This window comes from Dreissena polymorpha, chromosome 1 (genome assembly GCF_020536995.1).
Source record: "Dreissena polymorpha isolate Duluth1 chromosome 1, UMN_Dpol_1.0, whole genome shotgun sequence".
Classification (NCBI taxonomy): domain Eukaryota; kingdom Metazoa; phylum Mollusca; class Bivalvia; order Myida; family Dreissenidae; genus Dreissena; species Dreissena polymorpha.
This window is the reverse complement of record NC_068355.1, coordinates 97,202,319-97,225,312: the sequence shown is the minus strand read 5'-3', so window position 1 is coordinate 97,225,312 and position 22,994 is coordinate 97,202,319. Positions and strand designations below refer to the sequence as shown.

The 22,994-nt window shown below is 35.1% G+C and overlaps 2 protein-coding genes across 2 annotated transcripts in view; both read left to right on the top strand.

Moving 5' to 3' along the window:
• LOC127841555 (nose resistant to fluoxetine protein 6-like) overlaps nucleotides 1–22,994 on the top strand; it is a 370,059-nt gene that overhangs the window by 227,009 nt on the left and 120,056 nt on the right. The gene's annotated exons all lie outside the window — the stretch shown is intronic.
• On the top strand, nucleotides 553–6,481 carry LOC127839169 (uncharacterized). Its single transcript, XM_052367444.1, has 2 exons — nucleotides 553–561; nucleotides 5,540–6,481. Exons 1-2 carry the CDS (start codon nucleotides 553–555, stop codon nucleotides 6,479–6,481), a joined length of 951 nt encoding a protein of 316 aa, XP_052223404.1.

Genomic DNA, 22,994 nt, shown 5'->3' with positions numbered 1-22,994 from the left:
TATCCGATTTATATGGAACGATATAGTAGTTCTAGTACTACGAATGAACTGAGGATAGTAAGGTTTTTGTTGTTTGTTACTTGTCTGTATGATTTAAAATATATTTGAATAGTATAATATATATACGATGGAGTCAATGTCTTGGTAGTTTCGTTGACAAACTTCCATTAAAACTGTATGCCCAGGCCTACGCACAGTATATGCAATGACATAGTTACGTGACCGAAGCTGTTTACATGTACATGCAGCATTATATCGTATTACGTAGTATTTATACAAATAAAACACGATCGAGATTAGTTCATCTAAAGAAAAATGAATAAAGCATGGTATTTGTATCAACTATAACCAATGTTTGAGCAGAAAAAGTGGTGTTTACTATTCAGCGATAAGAAAAATTATTGATTCAAAGAAGGGGAATGACATGGTCAGGATGAAGCCAGCTGATGTGCGGGTTACGTTGTTGTTCATCGGTAAAATCCAGGCAAGTATATACGCTCTGTACGCTTTGTTATGATGTAAGACGGACCGCATCAGTTTGGTACACAAAAAATGGACATGGTAAGTTAGTCTAAGCAAACGTAAGTAAATGTCAAAATGAGGTCAGATGACATTATCCATATAAGTATAAAAGTTTTACAGGAAACCTTATTGATTGAATACAAATATAAACATTTTTTGAGTTAATCTCATAAGGACGGAAAACGGACTAACGAATGAACAAACTAAAGGCCGAATAAACAAGCCTTTGTCTGTATGCGTCCCGGCATCAGTGGATGCAAAGGGTATACAAAATAATTTAAATAACATCAGTTCAGGAAAAATGAAAATACACTATGAGTGCCCATTGCAGCCTACGTGTACCTTACAGCGCAATTGAAGCCTTATGTACCCGACAGCACACATTGCAGCCTATTGTATCCGACAGCGCACATTGTGGCATACATTTACGCGACAGCGCACATTGCAGCCTGTGTGTACTTACTTGAAGCTCACATCGCAGCCTACGTGTACTTAATTTTAAGCGCACATTGCAGCAAATTTTAAACTGAGCACATTGCAGACTTTTGTATACGACATCACACCTTGCAGCCTAATGTACCCGACAGCGCACATTGCAGCTTAATGTACACAACAGCGCACATTGCATCCTGATGTATCCGACAGCGCACATTGCATCCTAATGTACACGACAGCGCATATTGCAGCCTAATGTACTTGACAGTGCACATTGCAGCTTAATGTACACGACAGCGCACATTGCAGCCTAATGTACTTGACAGCGAATATTACAGCCTAATGTACAGGACAGCGCACATTGCAGCCTAATGTATACGAGAGCGCACATTGCAGCCTAATGTACACGACAGCACACATTGCTCTCAAATGTAAACGGAAGCACACATTGCACTCTTATGTACACGGAAGCACATATTGAAGCCTAATTTACACGACAATGTACATTGCAGTCTAATGTACACGACAGCGCACATTGTAGCGTAATGTACCCGACAGCGCACATTGCAGCCTAATGTACAAGACAGCGTACATTGCAGCCTAATTTACACAACAGTGCACACTGCAGCCTGATGTACACGACAGCGCACATTGCAGCCTAATTTTCACGACAGTGCACATTCCCGCCTTATGTACACGACAACGCACATTGCAGCCTAATTGGCACGACATTGCACATTGCAGCCTTATGTACACGACAGCGTACACTGCAGACTAATGTACATGACAACTCACATTGCAGCCTAATGTACACGACAGCGCACATTGCAGCCTAATACACATGACAGCTCACATTGCAGCCTAATGTACACGACAGCGTACATTGCAGCCTTATGTACATGGCAGCTCATGTTGCAGCCTTATGTACACGACAACGCACATTGCAGTCTAATTTACATGACAGCGCACATTGCAGCCTAATGTACACGACAGCGTACATTGCAGCCTAATGTACATGACAGCGCAAATTGCATCCTAATTTAAACGACAGCGCTCATTGCAGTCTAATGTACAAGGCAGCGCACATTGCAGCCTAATGTACACGACAGCGCACATTGCAGCCTAATTTACACGACAGCGTACATTGCAGCCTAATGTACAATACAGCGCACATAACAGCCTAATGTACACGACAGCGCACATTGCAGCCTTATGAACAAGACAGCGCACATTGCAGACAATTGTACACGACAGTGCAAATTGCAGCCTTTTGTAAAAAGACAGCGCACATTGAAGCCTTATGTACACGTCAAAGCACATTGGAGCCTTATGTATGCGACAGTGCACATTGAAGCCTTATTAACAGGACAGCGCACATTTTAGCCTACATGTACACGACAGCGCACATTACAGCTTAATAGACCTTACAGTTCAAGTGCAAGTCACAGCTTGCAGCCTCTAGCGCTACTCTAACGTTGTTCCGATGTTAACTTCTCATACCAGTTGGGGACGGCGTGGACCTTCTTCGAGCTATATATAATCCTATCATCCTACTTCAGAACCCTGTCAGAGCGAAAGATTACAGATGCAGTTTCATTTTGAAATTTTGTAGCGTATCTTAGATATTGCTCTGAAAAAGTTACACGATACAAAAACAACAAATGAAAATCACTCTTAATTAAGAAAGTGTAGGGCAATTGTTCATGTGCATGGCACTTTACCTAATTTATATTAATACACCAATTAAGTTTCATGTTCATATCTTATATAGTTTTATAGAAAAGCAATGAGGATTACTGCAGATGCTAAATATATAACAAGTATTTTGAAAAAAGTGACATAATACATTGATCCGTTTGACCAAGAAAACATAGGCCCAGTCTATTGTGACTTGAAAAATAGGATCAAAGCCTGCTATTGTTGATCAGTAATATATATTGGTAAAACCCAAATGCAAATAAACAAGCTGTGTTTCAGTGATTCATAAATCGGCTCATATAGTCACGGTTCATATCAAAAACGATTTGAAAAGACCCCCTCCAGCACACACACTCTTACTTAGGTTTACCATTTCACAAATGCGTATACAGCAAACATTTGTTAATAGCGTACTAAGTAGTATTGACTAAGAATTGAGTGTGCACGGTTCATATCCCAAACGATTCTTATAGGGAATAAGATACCCTCCCCCACACACAATCTTACGAGTGAGGTTTACCGTTTTACAAACACTTAACATATGTGCAAATTGTAATTTTTTATTAGTAACTTTAAATTAAGTGCACTCTATTTAGCGGCTTTCGTTTACTTATCTGTGATAATTGTCACGGCATTTAATTATATTTTATTATTTTACATGTGTACAAATGGTTGAAGGCTTTTTCGATTTCTTATTAAAGTTGAAAAAGGAAAGTACAAAGCGTATTTTGAAACATGTAAACCTAAACCAAAAGTGTCGCACATTAAGCAACAAAAATTACATTCAATGTTAATTTTTTTACAGATCTGATCAAAGCCAGTTTATGTATGCAATAACTGTCTATGTATGTATGTTTTGTAAGTTTTTATGTATTATGTAGCTATGTATGTACATAAAACATTTAGCCAAAGAAACATGGATTGTATAAATATTATGATGATAAATTGAATATTATTCATCACTCAAGATTGACATCTCGCTCTCTGGTAGATTCGCATTTGTCTTTTGGATGTTACCGTTATAGCATAGATTCTTAATGTTGTAACCCTATATACTTGACCGTTTCATGCATTTAACAACTTATGAAATTAAAAGCTGATAACATGTTATGTCATTATATATGTTACTATGTGTTAAACATGTACTCATTGACTGTATGTAAATTGTATACATTGAAAAAACAAATATATGAAATCGCCCTGGGGAATTTATTTTATTGCGTTGTGTTCCGGAACTTGAGGGTTGTTTAGAAGTCATCGTATATCGCAAAGCATTTGGCATGAGGAAAAAATGCCAAGAACTGTGTACATTGATAATAAAGTCATTATTATCAGCTGCATAGTTATGATTACAATCATCATCAATCGAGCATCATCGACATTATTATCGTTATCATCTTCACCACAATTGTCACAATTCTCATAGCACATCAGCACACGAACGAAGAAGCTACATTTATAATGATAAAGATGTTAAACTGTAATGGATGATGATAATCCTTTCTACGAATCAATCATCTTCATTTTGCCTATTTCGTGAATGATCCTCGATCCACCGGTGTTATCGCCAATTTGCAAAGGTTTTAAAGCAATGCGAGTATACATTCAAACATGTAGATGAAGCAAACTTATAGCTATCTAGGATTATTATATTAACAAAAGGTAAATGAACAGAGTTTCTTTATTGCCATTTTAAATTCACAATTAAGCAACGGCATATACATGTACCGTACAAATATATCGGATACAAATAGAGTAAATATGGTTACAGCAAGAAGTCAATATAAAACATGTTTACGTAAATGTAGGTATGAATATGATAAAACTAAAATAACTAAATTAACAAATGCTCGCTATAAAACGCGAAAGTGTATTGGAATATGTTGAAGGGCTGTGCCAATGTTAAACCATCGACAGTACCTTTGTCTGATTTTGAGATGTACTTTAAAGCGGTTAATAATCCAGAAACACATTTCTTCACACCTGATGAAGATGTTCTGTTTTTTATTGAAAGATACGAGCGCGATGAGCTAACATGTATGTTTGATGAACTAAATGTTTGTATTACAACTGATGACATTTTAAAAGGCATTAATAATTTAAAAACAAATAGATGTGGTGGGCCATATGATTACCTAAATGAATGTTTCATTTATGGTAAAGTTGTGTTACTTCCTTTGTTAGAATCATTGTTAAATAAAAATTTGAAATTGGATATTATCCAACTGAATGGTCAGAAGGATATGTAGTGCCTCTACATAAAAAGGAAAATGTGAATGATGTTAACAATTATAGGGGCATAACATTACTGAGCACTTTATGTACATGTATATGTTAATTATCATATACGTTGTAAGCGCTGTCTTGCCTTTTATTGCTTGTAAATATGTTGTCTTCATGGGTCTTTTGAATTTTTGGAAATTGTGAAATAAACTAAACTTAACTAAACTACATGTATTTCCATTGTTTGCATGAACATTATATGATAAGCGGACAGACAAATCACTAAGTGATTTTTAGCTCGACTATTATAAATGAAATATATATAGTGGAGCTATCCTACTCACCCCGGCGTCGGCGTTTCCGTTGCCGTTTCCGTTTCCGTGCAAATGTTAAAGTTGTCGTACTACCCCAATTATCTGCATTGTCCCTTGACATATTGCTTTCATATTTCGCATACTTGTTTACCATCATAACCCCAACCTATAAACAAGAGCAGACAACTGTATCAAGCATTTTGAAAAAAAAATTGCACCTTTTATACTTGGAATATACATATTATTGATAAATCTTTGTTAATATATACCCAAACCCAAGGGACAAAGCAATAAACATAGCGAAACAGTAATCAAGTCTCAAATCAAAATCTTTGTTGCTATTGCAGGTACCCGAAATGCTGCGAGCTCGACGCATTGCCATCGCCCTGGCAAGCATTAGCTTTGGTCTGGTCGTTGGTTTAATTTTAGGAAGAAATTCACGATCTCACGAACCTGATATCGTAAACATCCAAACGCGCTTAGTCCGGGTATTCGATGCGGGACAGGAAAGTGAGCAATACCAATCGTTTGCTAATAATGCCAAGTGTACACCCCTGAAAGTGTCCAGCACAATAACGTCTCCAATTTGCGTGTATGACCGCCAGACGGATCATTACATCTCTGCGTCTATTTTGAGTAGCGGCCAATGGGAAGGCCACCATATGGCCATGTTACACAGAATCTTAAGTGCAAACAAAGGCATGCAACTGTTTGACATAGGTTGTAACGTCGGTGTGTATACGGTTCTAGCGGCCAAAGTTGGCCATAGCGTCGTAGCAGTCGATCCTATGAAGAAGAATCTCATGCTTTTGTCGAGGTCGTTACGTATCGGCGGCTTAACAGAAAACACGACGTTACTTTGGAACGCCGTAGCTGATAAAGTGGTGAATATAACGCTGCATGAGTATGTCGGCAACGTTGGTGGAACGTATGTAAAACCTGACGACGGTAAAGAAAACGTCGACGACATGCATAGAGCGCTCGCTGTGACGTTAGACCACCTCATTCCGTTCTCAAGCAAAATGCCCATCTTTATGAAGCTTGATATAGAAACATACGAATGGAACGCTCTGAAAAGTGGCGAAGAGTTTTTCAACAAATTAGATGTGAGATATGTGCTGCTTGAATGGAATGCTCACCGAACAAATGTTGAAAGTGCGAACAATATCATATCGTTCATGAGCAGACACAGCATGCAGCCGCACATGTCAGACAATCCCGACTCGATGTTACAATACACGAAAAACGCTTCATGGCCAGGCGACATTGTCTGGATAAAGAAAATGTGAACGTTTGTTCCTATCATATATGTTCATAAGAAGGACATTTTATATTTAAATCGTTATTCGAATTATATAACTATTATTCGCTTAAATCAATATCACGCCCATATTTTTAGCTGTGACTTTTTTGTATGATACTTCCCTTATGGCGGCCGACATAAATATTGCACTGAACATATAAGTTAGTGCTGAATATAAGTAAATTAAAATTTGGCCGAAAAATAAATACATGTTGGGCGTGCTAAATTATGCAATAGTTTGACAGGCAACCTCCCCTAGAATGACATTGACACTTGAGCAAATTACGCCGTGTCTGCATGGTTTACTTGTAGTAAAATCTTTTAAAAGGGTTAATGATCGATGAAATAATAATCTGAACAAGGTGTTGCCTAAATTGTATCCTCAATATCTATGTGACCTTGTATTTTGACTTATGAAACAGTGGCTTAAAAGCGAAATACTGAATTGTTTGTGTTTGCAAAACTCAATTTTACTATGATGTGAACCTTACTCATGGTTTACATACATAATTATTAAGTGCTTGTCCCGTTGTTAATTACACCTCTTGTAAAGTGCTTGTCCGGATGTTAATTATACCTCTTGTAAAGTGCTTGTCCGGATGTTAATTATACCTCTTGTAAAGTGCTTGTCCAGATGTTAATTATACCTCTTGCAAAGTGCTTGTCCGGATGTTAATTATACCTCTTGTAAAGTGCTTGTCCGGATATTAATTATACCTCTTGTAAAGTGCTTGTCTGGATGTTAATTATATATCTTGTAAAGTGCTTGTCCGGATGTTAATAATACCTCTTGTAAAGTGCTTGTCCGGATGTAAATTATACATCTTGTAAAGTGCTTGTCCGGATATTAATTATACCTCTTGTAAAGTGCTTGTCCGGGAGTTAATTATACCTCTTGTAAAGTGCTTGTCCGGGTGTTAATAATACCTCTTGTAAAGTGCTTGTCCGGATTTTAATTATACCTCTTCAACGGTTTGCATTAATGTTTCTAGAGATATATGCGAACCGTCTAGAATGTAAGAGGCGTTTTAAGCAAAACTTTAATGTCTTAATTCTTTTTTTATATTCCTTTTACGCTTGTGAAGTTCTATGTTTGTCGACAATAATTCAATAAAGGTAATAAAAAGATTTGGATTTAAAGCGTAGCCTTTCCTGAAACCGTTTTGTAAATTAAGAAATCCAAAAAGTGCACATTATATTTTTTATGCGCGCATGATTTGTGGAATAGGCTATTCATAGAATATGATTACCCAGAGTAAAATGTGTTCCTACAATAAGAATTGCGATTACGTTAAAACAAACACTCATTATCTAGCCTGCCAAAGGCGTTATTTTAATCAGAGTTAGACGTGTAATAAGGACAGACGCTACACCAAGGTCACATAATTTATTTTTGCCATGTATAATCAGCTAGTATAAATTATTGCCCAAACATTCGCTTGCTAAATGAACATTAACTTTTTTATAACAGAAAACATTTGAACAATTAAGCGCTCTTAACCGACCGTTGGAATATAATGTTGATTGCATATTATTACTGTATGAGGAGCCTTGTTTATAAAGAAATAGTTATTCTATGAATGTTTTAAAGCTGCATGTAATATACACATATCTTTGTCGTTAACATTAGTTAAGTGCAACGAAATATACACATACTTAACAAAAACAGTAAAACGAATAATCGGGTTAGCATAACATAGTTTTGTTTGTGCTAATATGTGAGTATGAACACATACGTAAATAACTCAAATATATATAGCTGACATTTTGAACAGCACTTATACAATATACAGCTAAATGTAAGTATTTAACTGGGTTTTTCCACTAACCCGAGTGTTCATCCAATGTGAGAATTTCGGGAAATAAGAGGCAGCATTTTTACTAACAAATATATTATATTGTAATAGTCATACTTAAAAGAATAAAAAGATTTTTTTTTAAATCCTCGTTATTCGATTCAGGGACCTCTGGTAGCAAAATGTAACGCACAACCACTGCATCTTCAATGCTTATGTTATAAGCCGTGATTTGTAAGCGTTTTGTTCACAATACACTTAAAGGGGCCTTTTCACAGATTTTGGCATTTTTTTAACTTATTCATTAAATGCTTTATATTGATAAATGTAAACATTGGATCATAAAAGCTCCAGTAAAAAATCAAGAAAAAATTAAAAAAAGGAAAAGAACATTGCCCGGAGCAGGTTTCGAACCAGAGACCCCTGGAGTCCTGCCAGAGTCCTTTAGTAAAAACGCTTTAGCCTACTGAGCTATTCCGCCGAGTACACATTATTGACGTATTTTATACCTTATATAAGCAATCTTCGTAGTTTCACAAAATTTAACGACAAAAACAGAACTCTCCAAATTATTCAATCGTTTCGCGTTGCAACGCTTTATAATTTTTAGGTTTTAAAATCGTCAAAAGATGCATATAATGGCTATATTAGAGCATGGTTAATGTTCAGTATTACTGTTTCCTCACAAATATCATAACTAAAACGAAAACTTACGAATCTGAAACAACTTTTTTCAATTTTGTCAATTTACCAAAGCGTGAAAAGATCCCTTTAATATCCGTATTTACCATGGAAAGCTTTACACACGTTTTACTATCGTACACATATTCATAACCGATTCGATATTATTAACATCTCAGTCACGGATATGATTTGTATTGTTTGAATATTGTGTCGCTATTGGGATTAAAATGTATGGGATTTTTTTTTCCTTTTCATTATGACCTCTCTGTACAGTGGTCTATCGTCGACTGTCTTTCTTCTTTAATACTATCAGTTGTTCGGCGTAAGCTGTATTAAGCCAGCTTTTCACCTTAGCCTGACCTTTGTTAGCGTCCAATAGAATTCAAATAAAACTTCCCGCGGCCAAGTACAGATGAATACACTTCATTGACTGCATTGGCTGATTTGAGAATACGACCAGAACATTGGAAACATGTCCGCGTCTTTGTAACACTGTTTTACTGCGTGTTCAGCATGAAACAATTTTATATCTAATGAAAAGGCTTAATAGATAGAACAGTTTTACACTCAATCTCGACATCAATACAGTTTGTGCGTCCACCTTTTATTTTCAGAAGATTTTCAGCGCGAGAACGTTTGCACTTAAAGGCTATTTTCTCATATTTATTACTAACTTCCATATTGACAGGTAACATGTTAAAGTATAGAGAGCAGTGGAAGCGAAGACTCACTTTAATGCATTGCATTTCAACTCGCGAGGTATATCGGGTCAACTGTGTGTGATTGTCAGAGTTTACATAGAGGTCATCGCTGCGTCTCTACCCTATATGCTGATCGGAGTTCGCGGCCAGGAAAATAATCGTTACATAATAAAGACGCTATAGCGTGAACTAGGTGAACTGGAATTTTCTTTAGACCAGACAGATGTTAAATGAAGATATCCAGCGATATCATATGGTATGTCAATAATAGATTCTTAATGTGTTTTACAACAATACCATGATAAATATTATTTTTAATTAATTTAACAAGAATTATGCCATTATATTGACTAATGAATTTAGCATGAGCGCAATGATTTTCGGTACTGTTAAAAATCGAATCAAATAGCAACGCCAGACAAACCACTAAAACAGGTTTGTTCGAAGAACGCGCGTATAAATATTTAAAATATATACGGATACTTCGCGTGTGGCCGGTTGACTCATATGTTTTAATTTCACTTCCATTCTTCTTTTGGTTTTCTGTTTTGTATCTATACGTTTATGACCAGCAATATGTAATAATGTAAAATAAGCCGCGAAAACTCCGCGTATTATCCCATACTGCGTTTGCTGCAGCTAAGAACTGCACAGAAAAAGACATTCGCTATCTTTGATCTCATTCATTGAAGTCTTTACCTTTCATTAGCTGCAACCACAATCAACGCCGTATATCTTTTTTAAAGATATTTCTTGTTTTTGAAATACGCATGATTCACAAGACGATAGATTTCACATCAGGGAAAGTTCAGCTTATTACCAAAGGCGTGTTTTGACAACAGTTGTCTCGCTTTGCAAAGCATACAACGAACGAGTCCTTTTCGGGCCGGTGTGTCGTTTTGATTTTACTTAAAAACATCTTCTCTTTTGTTTAAATGAACATTTTGTAACAAAGCTTAGTTTCAACTTGATTATTTAGCTCGATTGCATCAAATGTCTAAAGTCTAATGATAACTACAATTGGTGACCATTTCCAGGGCAGAAACGAATATATATGAAAAAAAGATATTGCTAATGTTCTCTGCAAATTCTATATGGACAGCAAAGATAAGCATTTAAACACTTTTTAACACAAATTCATACATTTTAACCCGACGTTGCACCCGGGAATCGAGTCGAGCTCGAAAAATGATCGGGCATTGGATGCATTGTACGTGTACGTGTACGTGTAATATGAAGAGCGCCGTCCGGCGTCTGTCAGTCATCGTACAAAGGCCCTCTGGCAATCAGACGGTCGCCGGCCGATGTATATGTCCATGGGAAATACCTTGATTTTTGCTGATACGCGTACATTGAATCCGATGTCGGGCGATCGCCGGGCGATAACTATGCGTTGATCGTCCGATCTTTTTTTTCGATCTCAACTCGATTTTTTCCCGAGCCCGACGTCGGTTAAAATTTTAAGTAAGACTTAAAATTAATCCGCACGCCAGCCCAATGAGCGGAAAAAATATGTCGTCTGCTGATTGGACGGTAATCGGTCTCTATTTGTGACTGAGGTATTATGCTGGAATGCTGGCTTGTGCGAAACCCATTTTTATAGATGGTTTATTAATACATAAAAATTTATAAAAAACGATTTTTTAAAATATAATTTTGGAGATTACAAAACGGGACAGCAATTAGCACATGATTATCAAGTTATATTGAATAGATACTGCGATCTGAACATAATTGTTAGATAAAAGAACACAACCTCTTCGTTTAAACACTGTGGGTAGTATCTCGTGGAACGTGCATGGACTCTCAAAGGAGAAACAGCAATCTGCTCATTTTGTTAATATTATTGCTAATTCTGATATTTGCTTTTTATATGAATCGTGGACTAATTCTAATAGTAATATTTCTTTAAATGGGTACACATCACATAACTTTTATAGGAAATTTAAAAACCGTAAAGCTAGGAGAAATAGTGGAGGTGTTATCTTGTTATATAAAGATCATTTGAAGGATGGCATTAAAATAGTTAAAAATCATCATGACACCATTATTTGGATTAAATTGGATCACATATTTTTCAATATTGTAGAAGATGTATATCTATGTGGTGCGTATATTTGGGGTGAAGAATCCCCTGCCAATAATTTTGTTAATATTGATTTGTTTGATACTATTGAACAATATATTTCTGATTTTAATTCTGTTGGATGTGTATTTCAATGTGGTGATTTTAACAGTAGAGTTGGTAATAAATGCGATTTTATCCCTTATGATCGTATAAATAACGCATTTGATGACCCTGACTATGACCCTGATTGTACCCCCGTTCGGGCCTCTGTCGATAATGTTCAGAATAGCCACGGTACTAAATTAATAGATCTTTGTAAATCTACCTCTCTACGTATTCCGAATGGGCGTATATTTAATACTAGTAACTACACGTTTTGTTCGAATAACGGTTGTTCTGTTATTGATTATCTTTTAATGAATGAACGTCATTTTTCACTAGTCAATGATTTTACTATTGAACCATTTAATGAATGGAGTGACCACGCACCGTAACGTTTTTTCGGCGTTAGCTGTATACGCCAGCTTTTCACCTTAGCCTGACCTTTGTAAACGACCAATCAATTCGAATATAAAATTTTCCGCCGGTAGGCCAGAAACTTTTCGCAGTAGAAAACGGTCAATCAACAAACAGATTTCACATTAACATTAATATGTTATTCCATCGACTTTCTATTTTTGGGAAGTGTAGGGAAAGGGATACTACAGTTCGTTTAGCAACGAAGTTAATTGCGTATTCAGCATGAAACAATTGTAGCTCTATCTCTAATAATTAGGTTTGAGAGATGGAGCAGTTTCACACTCAGTTCTCGACATCAATACAGAGTGCGTGTCCCTTTATATTTAGAAGAATGTCAGCGCCAGAGCTTAAAGGCTGTGTTCTCATATTTGGTAATTACTACGATATTGCATTATGTGCACTCAAAAAATTTAGATCATATATGAATCGTTGTTAAGTAACCTGATATACGCTTTGACGAACATATTAAAAATTGTTTTCTAAATTAACCGTTAAACAAGAAAATGTTTAAAGCTTTAAACAAGCCGTCGTTTCAGCAGCAGAATTGTTACCTAACTTTAATGCATTGCATTCCAATCCGCAAGGTATCAAGGTCAGTTTGCGGTCAGTTGCAGAAATCTTTATATAAACGCCGTCTCGTAAACTTTGTGCACTTGAAGTCTGTTTTGATCAGAAAGATACTAAATAAAGATATTCGGCGATATTATTGTGGTATGTCAATCATCGATTTTTAATATGTTTTCAACATTTGCATGATAAGGACCAATTTTGATACAATTAATTAGAACTATTTATCCATTTAGACCAGTTTATTAAGCATGAGCACAATAATGCACTATACTATTATTATGCAATTAAATAAGATTCGAGTATTGCCGGCTGACCTATATGCACTCGTTTATTTTCATGTTTATTGTGTTTTTCTATTCTGTAAATATAGATATCTGAGTAATAATATCACATAAAGCAAAATAAGCCACGAAATCTTGCGCAACAACCCGTTATTGATTTGCTTGTGATGTAGCTAAGAACTGCGCAGAAAAAGGCATCCGCTACTTTTTATCTCATAGAGATAACTTTTGATCGTTCATAAACATCGACCACAATCAACGCCGTATATCTTTTTTAAAGATATTTCTTGTCACTATTATGCCCAAAGCCTGATCAGAACGAGTATCCTAAGTGTGAAATTAAACATAAATGGAACGACGAAAACGCGGAGCGTTTCCGTTCGGGTATTATAGGGTGCTTACCGCGTTTCAACATTATTACCCAAAGTATTGATATATGTTGTAGGGAATCTATTAATAAAACGGTTGATGATTTTTCTGAAATTATTAGATCCGTGGCTATTCCATTGTTTTCTAGGTGCTATTTTGTTAATGACAATCCTTTTTTCTCAACAAAAACTGTGTTAAAAAATGCAGATTGGTTTAATGATGACTGTAACTCTGCGCGGGTATTGTATTTGCAAGCACTACGCCTATTTAATTCTGATCATAATAACGCAAATAGGGTACTTTTAATGCAACGTAGAGCCTTTTATAAGAAAATCGTAAGGAAATGTAAAAATTCAAGTTAAAGACAAAAATGAAAGATATTGAACGTCTTAAAAGATGCAAACCCAGAGAATTTTGGAAAATTTTAAAAGTAAACAAAAATCCGATTATGCTGATATTTCAATTGATGCATTTAAAGAATACTTTGCTAATCTAAGTAATGATTTATTTAACTGCTACAATGAAGAAGCAGAATATTTTTGTGAACATCATGATTTTAATAATGTATCTATTTGTAATACTGAACTTGACCAGCCTATTACCGTGAGTGAAACTCTTTGTGCAGTTAAATCGCTCAAGCGTACTTAAGCTCCAGGTAGCGACCACTTATTTAACGAGTATTACTCATAGTTATGAGTAAATTTATTATTCTCTATTCTCAAAATACTATTAAAATCTCATCATCTTTATAACCCATATCATCATCATTATCATTATCAAACAAATAATAAACCAAAGACAAAATAGGAGTGAGTGCTTGTATTTGACAGGACTTTCAACAAATAAATGCAAAAAACAATTCTTCTGAAGCCCGTATATGTTGTATGCGCAATGGATATAGACCTCAACGGCACCGCTCAGTTGAGGAATCTCGAGACGACTGGAAACGGTGTAACATCTTTGTTCAGGTGTATAAAGAACTGAAACGATACTATTTAAATGCTGTAGGGCATGTAATTATGAATACTTCACATACACATGTGTGTCATGTGAAAAAGTGCAACTGTATTCATAACAATTAGACGTCAAGTATATATCTCAAAAAAGAGTTACTGTTTGAATAAACTGATCCCCGCCGATGCCCACAGTGCACACAGGACGCGCCCAATGCCCATCAATCACGCTAACTTGCTTAAATATTATAAATTAACAAATGTGAAACATTAATTTGTTCAAAGAAGCTGCTAATATCTGCAAGATTCATCTACCACCACCAATCAAGAGAAGTGTACATGACTTCACGTACACCCCATACAATACTCAGTAGTAATAAACGATTCAGGTAAAACCGCGAGCGGGATACGCAACCCTACTGCCATTTTTGTTTTCTTATTTTTTCTTTTAATGGCAGGGGGACGTATGAGGACCCATGGCTCGAGACCGGTGTCTAGGTGCCTTCATCACCTCCCGAAACCTCTAATTTAGAGAAATCTACAAATAAGCAGCTATTAAGATACTGTAACATTAAGTATTTTATAGTAAAACATTGCGCAAGTTAACATAACAAACAAACATCAAAAGCATCCTGCACACACCCCGGACATCAGCAAGAAACAAACAAATCACTCAAACCATAAAATCCATAAAGCATCTATAAAGAATGTTGATTAATCATAAATATTCCGAGAAATATATAAATGCATATGACGAATTTAACAGCTATATTAAACCGACTTCAACATCTAACCAGTCACACCAAAATGAAAATATTAAGTAATCGTACAATAAAAATGTCTTTAAAATTAAACGTTCATTACGAACTACAACAAAAAATAATAACACTTGACATTTAAACATACCAATATTTCAATAAGTATGCTGGAGGTACTACCTCCAGGAAGTGAGAGTCTCGAAAAACATGACAACCATAACTTAAAAGACCTCATTCAAACACAATATTAAGTAACAAATGAGTCAAAATAATCAAGAAAACTTAGCTGCTTCAGACTTAAATGAAAATACACCCATCGTCTTTCCTAGTAAAGAAATCGGTTCGTGTTAAGATCCCATCTCACATGGACTAAAAACCGAACTGAAAATATACTAAATATAGACTTTATAATGGCAAAATTATAAACATAAAAGCAATGTAACCAATTATTTAACCATACATATGTTCATTAAGGGCGGGCGGGCGGGGTTATCACCCTTTAGTTTTCTTGCTCCATAACTTTGCCTGTCAAAAACAACCCTCGAATGGCGTCTCACTAGATGTGCAAATCATATATACCCCAAAACGAAAACTCGTGCGCTTTCGCGCTAAAACATGCACACAAAACCCGTGCATTATACGCGCTAAACCATTACCATAATCTCTCTTCTAAATAACACGTATTAAACCATACTATACCGTATTTCTCAAACCGAGAATAATTTCATTTTCATAGAATGTATTGATATTCTTGCTAGTCATTTGTGTGATATTTTTAACGGTGTTTTAAATTCGGGTTACTACCCAAAAAACTGGATGGAAGGCTTGATAATACCACTTCATAAAAAAGGCGACAAACGCGATGTTAATAATTATCGTGGTATTACACTTGTAAGCTGCTTGTCCAAGCTATTTACTACAGTCATGAATAAACGCATTGATAAGTTTTGCACGGAAAATAACAGTATTTCGGACGCACAATTCGGATTTCGTAAAGGGCGTTCCACAGTAGATCCAATTTTTATTTTACATTCTCTTGTCCAGAAATATCTCAATGAAAATAAGAGGCTCTACGTCATATACGTGGACATGATGAAATGTTTTGATTCTATCTATAGAAATGCACTTTGGTTAAAAATGTTTAAAACAGGTATTGATGGAAAACTGCTTAGAATTGTTAAAGACATGTATCAAAAAGTTAAATCTTGTGTCAAGGCATGTTCTACTTATTCTGAATATTTTAACTACGCTGTTGGTTTGAGACAAGGGGAGGTTATGTCACCTCTTTTGTTTTCATTATTTGTTGAAGATTTAGAGCTTTATTTGCAGTGTAATATTGATGCAGGCTTAAGTATTGATGATTTAACTTTGATTTTGTTATTGATCGCAGATGATATGGCTATTATAGGTAAAACTCCTGAAGAAACACAGAGGCACTTAGATCTTTTGTTTTTTGTCTTTTACTTTTGTTCTTGGGGTTTAACTGTAAATACTACAAAAACAAAAATAATGGTTTTTCGAAAACGCGGGGCATTATTAGCAAATGAAAAATGGACCTATAATAGCCAACCAATCGAAGCAGTTGATGATTTTAACTATTTAGGTACTGTTTTTAACTACACTGGGAACTTTTGTAAAAACATTGAACATCTTAATGTAAAGGCCTTGAAATCCTTAAATGTTCTATTTTGCAAATGCAACGACTTTGGTCTTTCACCAAAAACATTGTGTCAACTATTCGATGCATTCGTATCGCCAATTCTTAATTATTCATGTGAAGTTTGGGGTTATACCAAATCCAAAGAATTAGAAAGAATACACCTTAAATTTTGTAAAAGATTATTAAGCGTAAGAAGTAATGCGTGTTCTGTTGCAGTGTACGGCGAACTGGGCAGATACCCACTGTATGTTCACAGATACATAAGAATAACCAAATATTGGTTAAAAATCAAAGACAGTGATAACATTATATTGAGAGTTGTGTATGACGAGGCCCTTAAAGAATGTATTAGTGGGAAGAAAAATTGGGTCACGAGTGTAAAAACTCTCCTGAACGAATATGGATTTGCGTACATCTTTGAAAATTACCAGTACCTTAATAATAATGCTTTTCTCTCCGAGTTAAAATGCAGAGTCATAGACTGTTTTAAACAACATTGGTTTCACACACTTGAAAGTCCAGTTTTATTTGTGTACAAAGAATTTAAAATATTATATGAATATGAAAAATATTTAGATATCTTACCCAAAAGTCTCAGATTTTACTTCTGTAGATTAAGAATGTCATGTAATCCATTAAGAATTCAAACGGGTAGGTTTAGTAATAACCTAGCATAGCTAGGGAAGAAAGATATTGTTTTTGTTGTAACTCACGTGATATTGAAGATGAATATCATTTTATTTTAATCTGCCCATGTTATACAGATATTAGGAAAAAATACATAAAATCTTATTATCTCAAACGACCATCAGTATTTAAATTCTTAAGCCTTATGAGCACATGTAATAAAGATGTTCTCATTAAGTTGTCTTTTTTTTTGTGAAAGAAGCTCTGATAATTAGGAAAGCCATATTGAATGCTGTTTAAATATCAGCTGAAATGTTATGTTCCGCGGGTTCGGTTGTGTGTTTGTTTATCTGATTGCTTGTTTGTTGTATGTATATAATCCTCATAATGCAGTGCCAGTACCTGCAACAACATGAGGCGAAATAGACATGCGTGCTTGTGTTTCCGCATTTAATGCATATATATATTATGTGTTTTTTTATTAGTATAATGATCCGTATCGTCTCTAATTTATTATTCATCTTTCACATTTATCTAGACGACTAAAGAAATAATTAATTTCTACTCGTACAAGATGTGAAATATACGTGCCTGATAGTTTAATTTGTTGCCATAGTTTAATTTGTGTAATTTTGTAATTTTTGTTGTAGACATTAACAAAAATGTGCACTCTCTATCAATATTATTAACATATTCATCCACATGATATGCGTAAGATAATCCACTCTCAATTTTGTTTATTTTACATAAATATAAACAGCATGATAATCGATTGCCACCTGTCACAATATTTTTTATCATTACGATTGTTTCCAACCACTGTCATGTATTATGTAATACGTTATGTACACTAATTTTTGTTGTACACCCACTTTCTTTTTTTTAACGTGACCTTTTGAAATGTATAATATAACATGGCTAAGACAGACGATGTTCTATGTACAAGTCGAAATAAAGTTCTGTTCTGTTCTATAAAGTGAATCGCATAAAATCTATGGATTTCGAAAGTTGTGTGTGGTCCGATTGTACCCATTTTACATATCTATATTGACACAAGAACGCTTAACAATCAATAATCGGTTAGTATCGTTTTAAAAGGCAATGCGGCATAACTATAATTTTTCAACTTTTAGTATGCATTCAGAGGATTTATTCATCTAAGCTTTACCGCGGGGGCTGTCTCTTGGCTTTTGCAAATGGTCAAAAAGGTCTTAGCTGTGGTTGGCAGCTTCGCCGGAAAATGCAAATGTCATATCTGTGCCACACTTCTTCTGCCTTTGTTTCTTTTGCGACGCGACGTTGAAAACTGAAACTTGTTTTTTTTCGTAGTGCTAAAAATCTTGCGTTCTCACTAAAATGTACTCATGTCTGATGCACCTATACTTTTCTCTTACAGCGACAACAAATTGTGCGAACGCTAAATAGCTAACTGCTGTCGCTATTGATGCATTGGCCATAATCTTGCGACCCGAATTTGAAAATTATAATTAAGTTCTATAATACTTGTGTTCAATTAATTGGGCCTAGCTGAGAAATAAGCTAATGGCCACGGATATCAGCCAAACAAACACCCTCTATGTGAAGAATGGTCTTTTCAGAATCGAACGAGGTTATGAAATGCGTGCTTTCGAATAAACTTTATACGATGCAACCATCTATAGGTTTGTACCGTTCAAGTGCAATTATAGACAATTAAACATTCTGATTTCAGTGATATACTGCCACTTAAAAAAAAACACGCAATTACACTATAAGATGGATATTTCACGATGTTAAATAGAGCTTGTTTACTGGGGTAAGTTTCGAAATTATTTCAGCTTAAGTATTAGAGGTGACGCGTTCATCGTATTGCAGTGGCGCACCAAACTTGTCCACTTGTTCGAATAAACATTGAAAATAAGTCTAAACAATCAAGTGACTGAATTGCACTCCGAACTCCGAATATAAACAAGAGCACTGCATAACGGGTACCAACGCTCGGCTGCGGGTGCAGTTTTTGAATAAATGAAAGCTTGTCAGATTTCTTTTAGAGGTCACAGTGACCTTGACTTTGACTAGTGACCCAAAATGGGTGTGGCAAGTAGAACTCATCAAGGTACATCTACATATGAAGTTTCAAAGTTGTAGGTGGAAGCATTTTGATTTTAAAGCCAATGTTAAGGTTTTAGCACGGCGGACGCCGGTCGGCGGACTCCGAAAACAACCAAGCTAATAAAAAGGCTCAATAATGACTTAAGATTAATGTCACACATTCAGATACTGACGTTTTATTTAATCGGTCGTTCCGTGTTCACTTGGTTAAAAAACACTTTGTTTTGCGATATTTTTATTTCTTGCGAGTTATACATTTAATAGCATATTTTTATGGTAATTGTATTCTGCTTTCTACAATAAATTCGCGGGAAACGTATACTATGTGTTAACATACAACACTTACTGTTAAATACCTACTATATCAATAAGCAAAAACGCACACGCTTTGTTTAGCACAATTTCGTTCAGATCGTATCAGAATGAAAATCCAATCCCAAGCTTCATTATAAAATTCATAAAGTGTCATAATTGGGATAGAGTAATAAAATATTAGATGTCACACATGTGATAATAAACAAAACTGGAAGAGCTATTCATTAATGATATCTGGTTTCAAACGTAAACGACGAGGTTTAAATGTGCATATTTATGTGCATATCATTAATCCGACACATGTATCTTTATAAAATATGACCATATTATATTATAACTTGGGAAACATGTGACATATTGCTACCGAATAATGTGCAATCAAACTTTGTTTTGAGTCAGAAGCCTCCAATTTTATAAGCAGAAACTTTTTAAAGTCAAAGAAAAACCGCGTTATTATCACTTATTATGTAACTAATTATGAAAGATGTATTGTCCCTGGACTTGACACTTGGTTTTAAGGTTATCTGTCATTAGATATTATTCAACTAAATCTCTTTAATACTCCGAATGACACATTTTTCTTTAAGGGGGTAATCACGTGATAGTCAAGATGGCGACGTCCATGCCGAGACAGTTATCTTTCGCCGTTTTATACCTTTAATTACGTTTGTTTAATTTTTAAATGACGCTCACTTTTCACTTATATCAATAAACTCTTAGTGGAGCTTTAATTAGGTCATCCCGCTAAGAAATTTCGCAGCGAGTAAAATGGCGATACAGAGCGAATATCAACACGAAATAAACGCTAGTAACTTTCTTGCTGATTTGGCTCGAAAGTGATCGGCCTTAAAACAAGAATAAATACAAGTGATAATGGGTTTAAAACGGCGAAAAATACCTGCCTAGGCATGAACGTCGCCATCTTGATTATCACGTGATTACCCCCTCTGGGTCCGCTCATGACAATTTAAGAATGAAAAAATAAATGCTGAAAGTGAACATGTTATGGTCGTTGTAAATGCACTTTTGTGTTGTTCTGAATCATACGAAATTGTCAATCTTGTGCAAATTTGTTCTAACAACTTTGGACATTGTGTTTATACTCCTATTAACAATAAATCAGGCTGCGCTTCGGCAACGATGATTAATTTTCGTTAAGCGCATATAATGTATTTCATTAGCAAACTGAAAAAATTATGATAACTAAAATAGTCCATACAATTTATACAGACAAACGATTATACTTTATCTGAAGTCACATTTAATAGGCTTGACAGCGATTTAACGACATATTAAATATAAAACACGTGGCATCAATGCCGAATCGATACCATTTTAAAATACTAAATATTCACTGCTAATCGAATATCTTGTTTCTTGCGCATTCTTCGTGATCGGTAACTATGTTCATTAAAGTTTGTCTATAGAACGTTATGTGTGTAATGATTTTCATTTAATGATGTAAAGTTGCCATCGATTAAATTTAACGTACCGTTATATATAAATACTCCATGTATGCGTATTGATTTTGATGTACAGTTAATACAATTTTCATATGGTTAAATTGTCTCTTTGACACCTGTGCTCATTATTTTGAAAATACAAGTTGCATTACGATTGCAAAAGGTCATAATACACTAAATAGTTTCCCTATATAATTCAATGTAAAAGCGACAACTTTGAGCGAAAATAAATGCAACATTTTGCACATAGAGACCCCCATAACCATACCTTTTCTTAAAGGCCATTCTAAGCGGAATCGATTTATGCAATAACAAGAAATATCTTTAAAAAAGATATACGGCGTAAATAGTTTAATGAATGAGATCAAGGATAGCGAATGTCTTTTTCTGTGCAGTTCTTAGCTGCATCACACGCAGTACGGGATGTTACGGGGAGTTTTCGCGGCTTATTTTACATTATAACATATTGCTGGTCATAAACCTATAGATACAAACAGAAAATCAAAAGAAGAATGGAAGTGAAATTTAAACATATGAGTCAACCGGCCACACGAGAACAAACCTGTTTTAGTGGTCTGTCGGGCATTGCTATTTGATTCGATTATTAACAGTATCGAGAATCATCGTGCTCATGCTTAAAGTGATATTATGGGCATTTTGCACTGTTGAATTGAGCTGAAAAGAATTAACAGGTCAAAATAGTTAGTTAAAATGTGGTTACTGATCAATTATCTGCAACTCACCTTGCTACCAGTTGTTTATAAAAATATATTTTATATTCGATATTCTTACGTGACCCACCCAGTCCTGTAAGCCGAAATGATCCGTAAAACAATATTGTGTCTTTGTGTCGTATGAACAAATCTGCACTAAAACTAAATTTAGGTTCAACTCGTAAACGCATGATCAGTTGTCAAACGAAAGTACGGTTAATATTTAAATGCATTATTTTTCTCTTTCTGGTATATTGTTTTAGTATGTTGATGCTGCATTAATTACTATAAGTGTATATGAAGTAGAAACATCAAAAATAATCAACGGTTGCGATAGACACCTATAAACTGTTACATGCTCATAATATCACTTTAGTACATTAGGCAATATGGTGGAATAATTATTGTTAAATTTATTAAAAATAATATTTATCATTGTATTGTTGAAAACACATTAAGAATCTATTATTGACATACCATAATTATATTGCTGAATATCTTCTTTTAACAAATTTCTGGTCTAAAGAAAATTCCAGGTCACCTAGTTCACGGATAGCGTCTTTATTATATAACGATTATTTTACTGACCGCGAACTCCGGTGATGACCTGTATATAAACTCTGAATGTCCGCGACTTGACCCGAAACCTCGCGGGTTGAAGTGCAATTCTTTAAAGTGAGGCCTCGCTTCCACTGCTCTTTATACTTTTACATGTTAACATGTTGACAGGAATATGGAAGTAAGTACTAAATATGAGAACATAGCCTTTTAAGTATAAACGCTTTTGCGCTGGTAATACTCTGAAAATAAAAGGTGTACGCACAAACTGTATTGATGTCGAGAATTGAGTGTAAAACTGTTCTATCTATTAAGCCTTTTCATTAGAGATAAAATTGTTTCATGCAGTAAAACAGTGTTACAAAGACGCGGA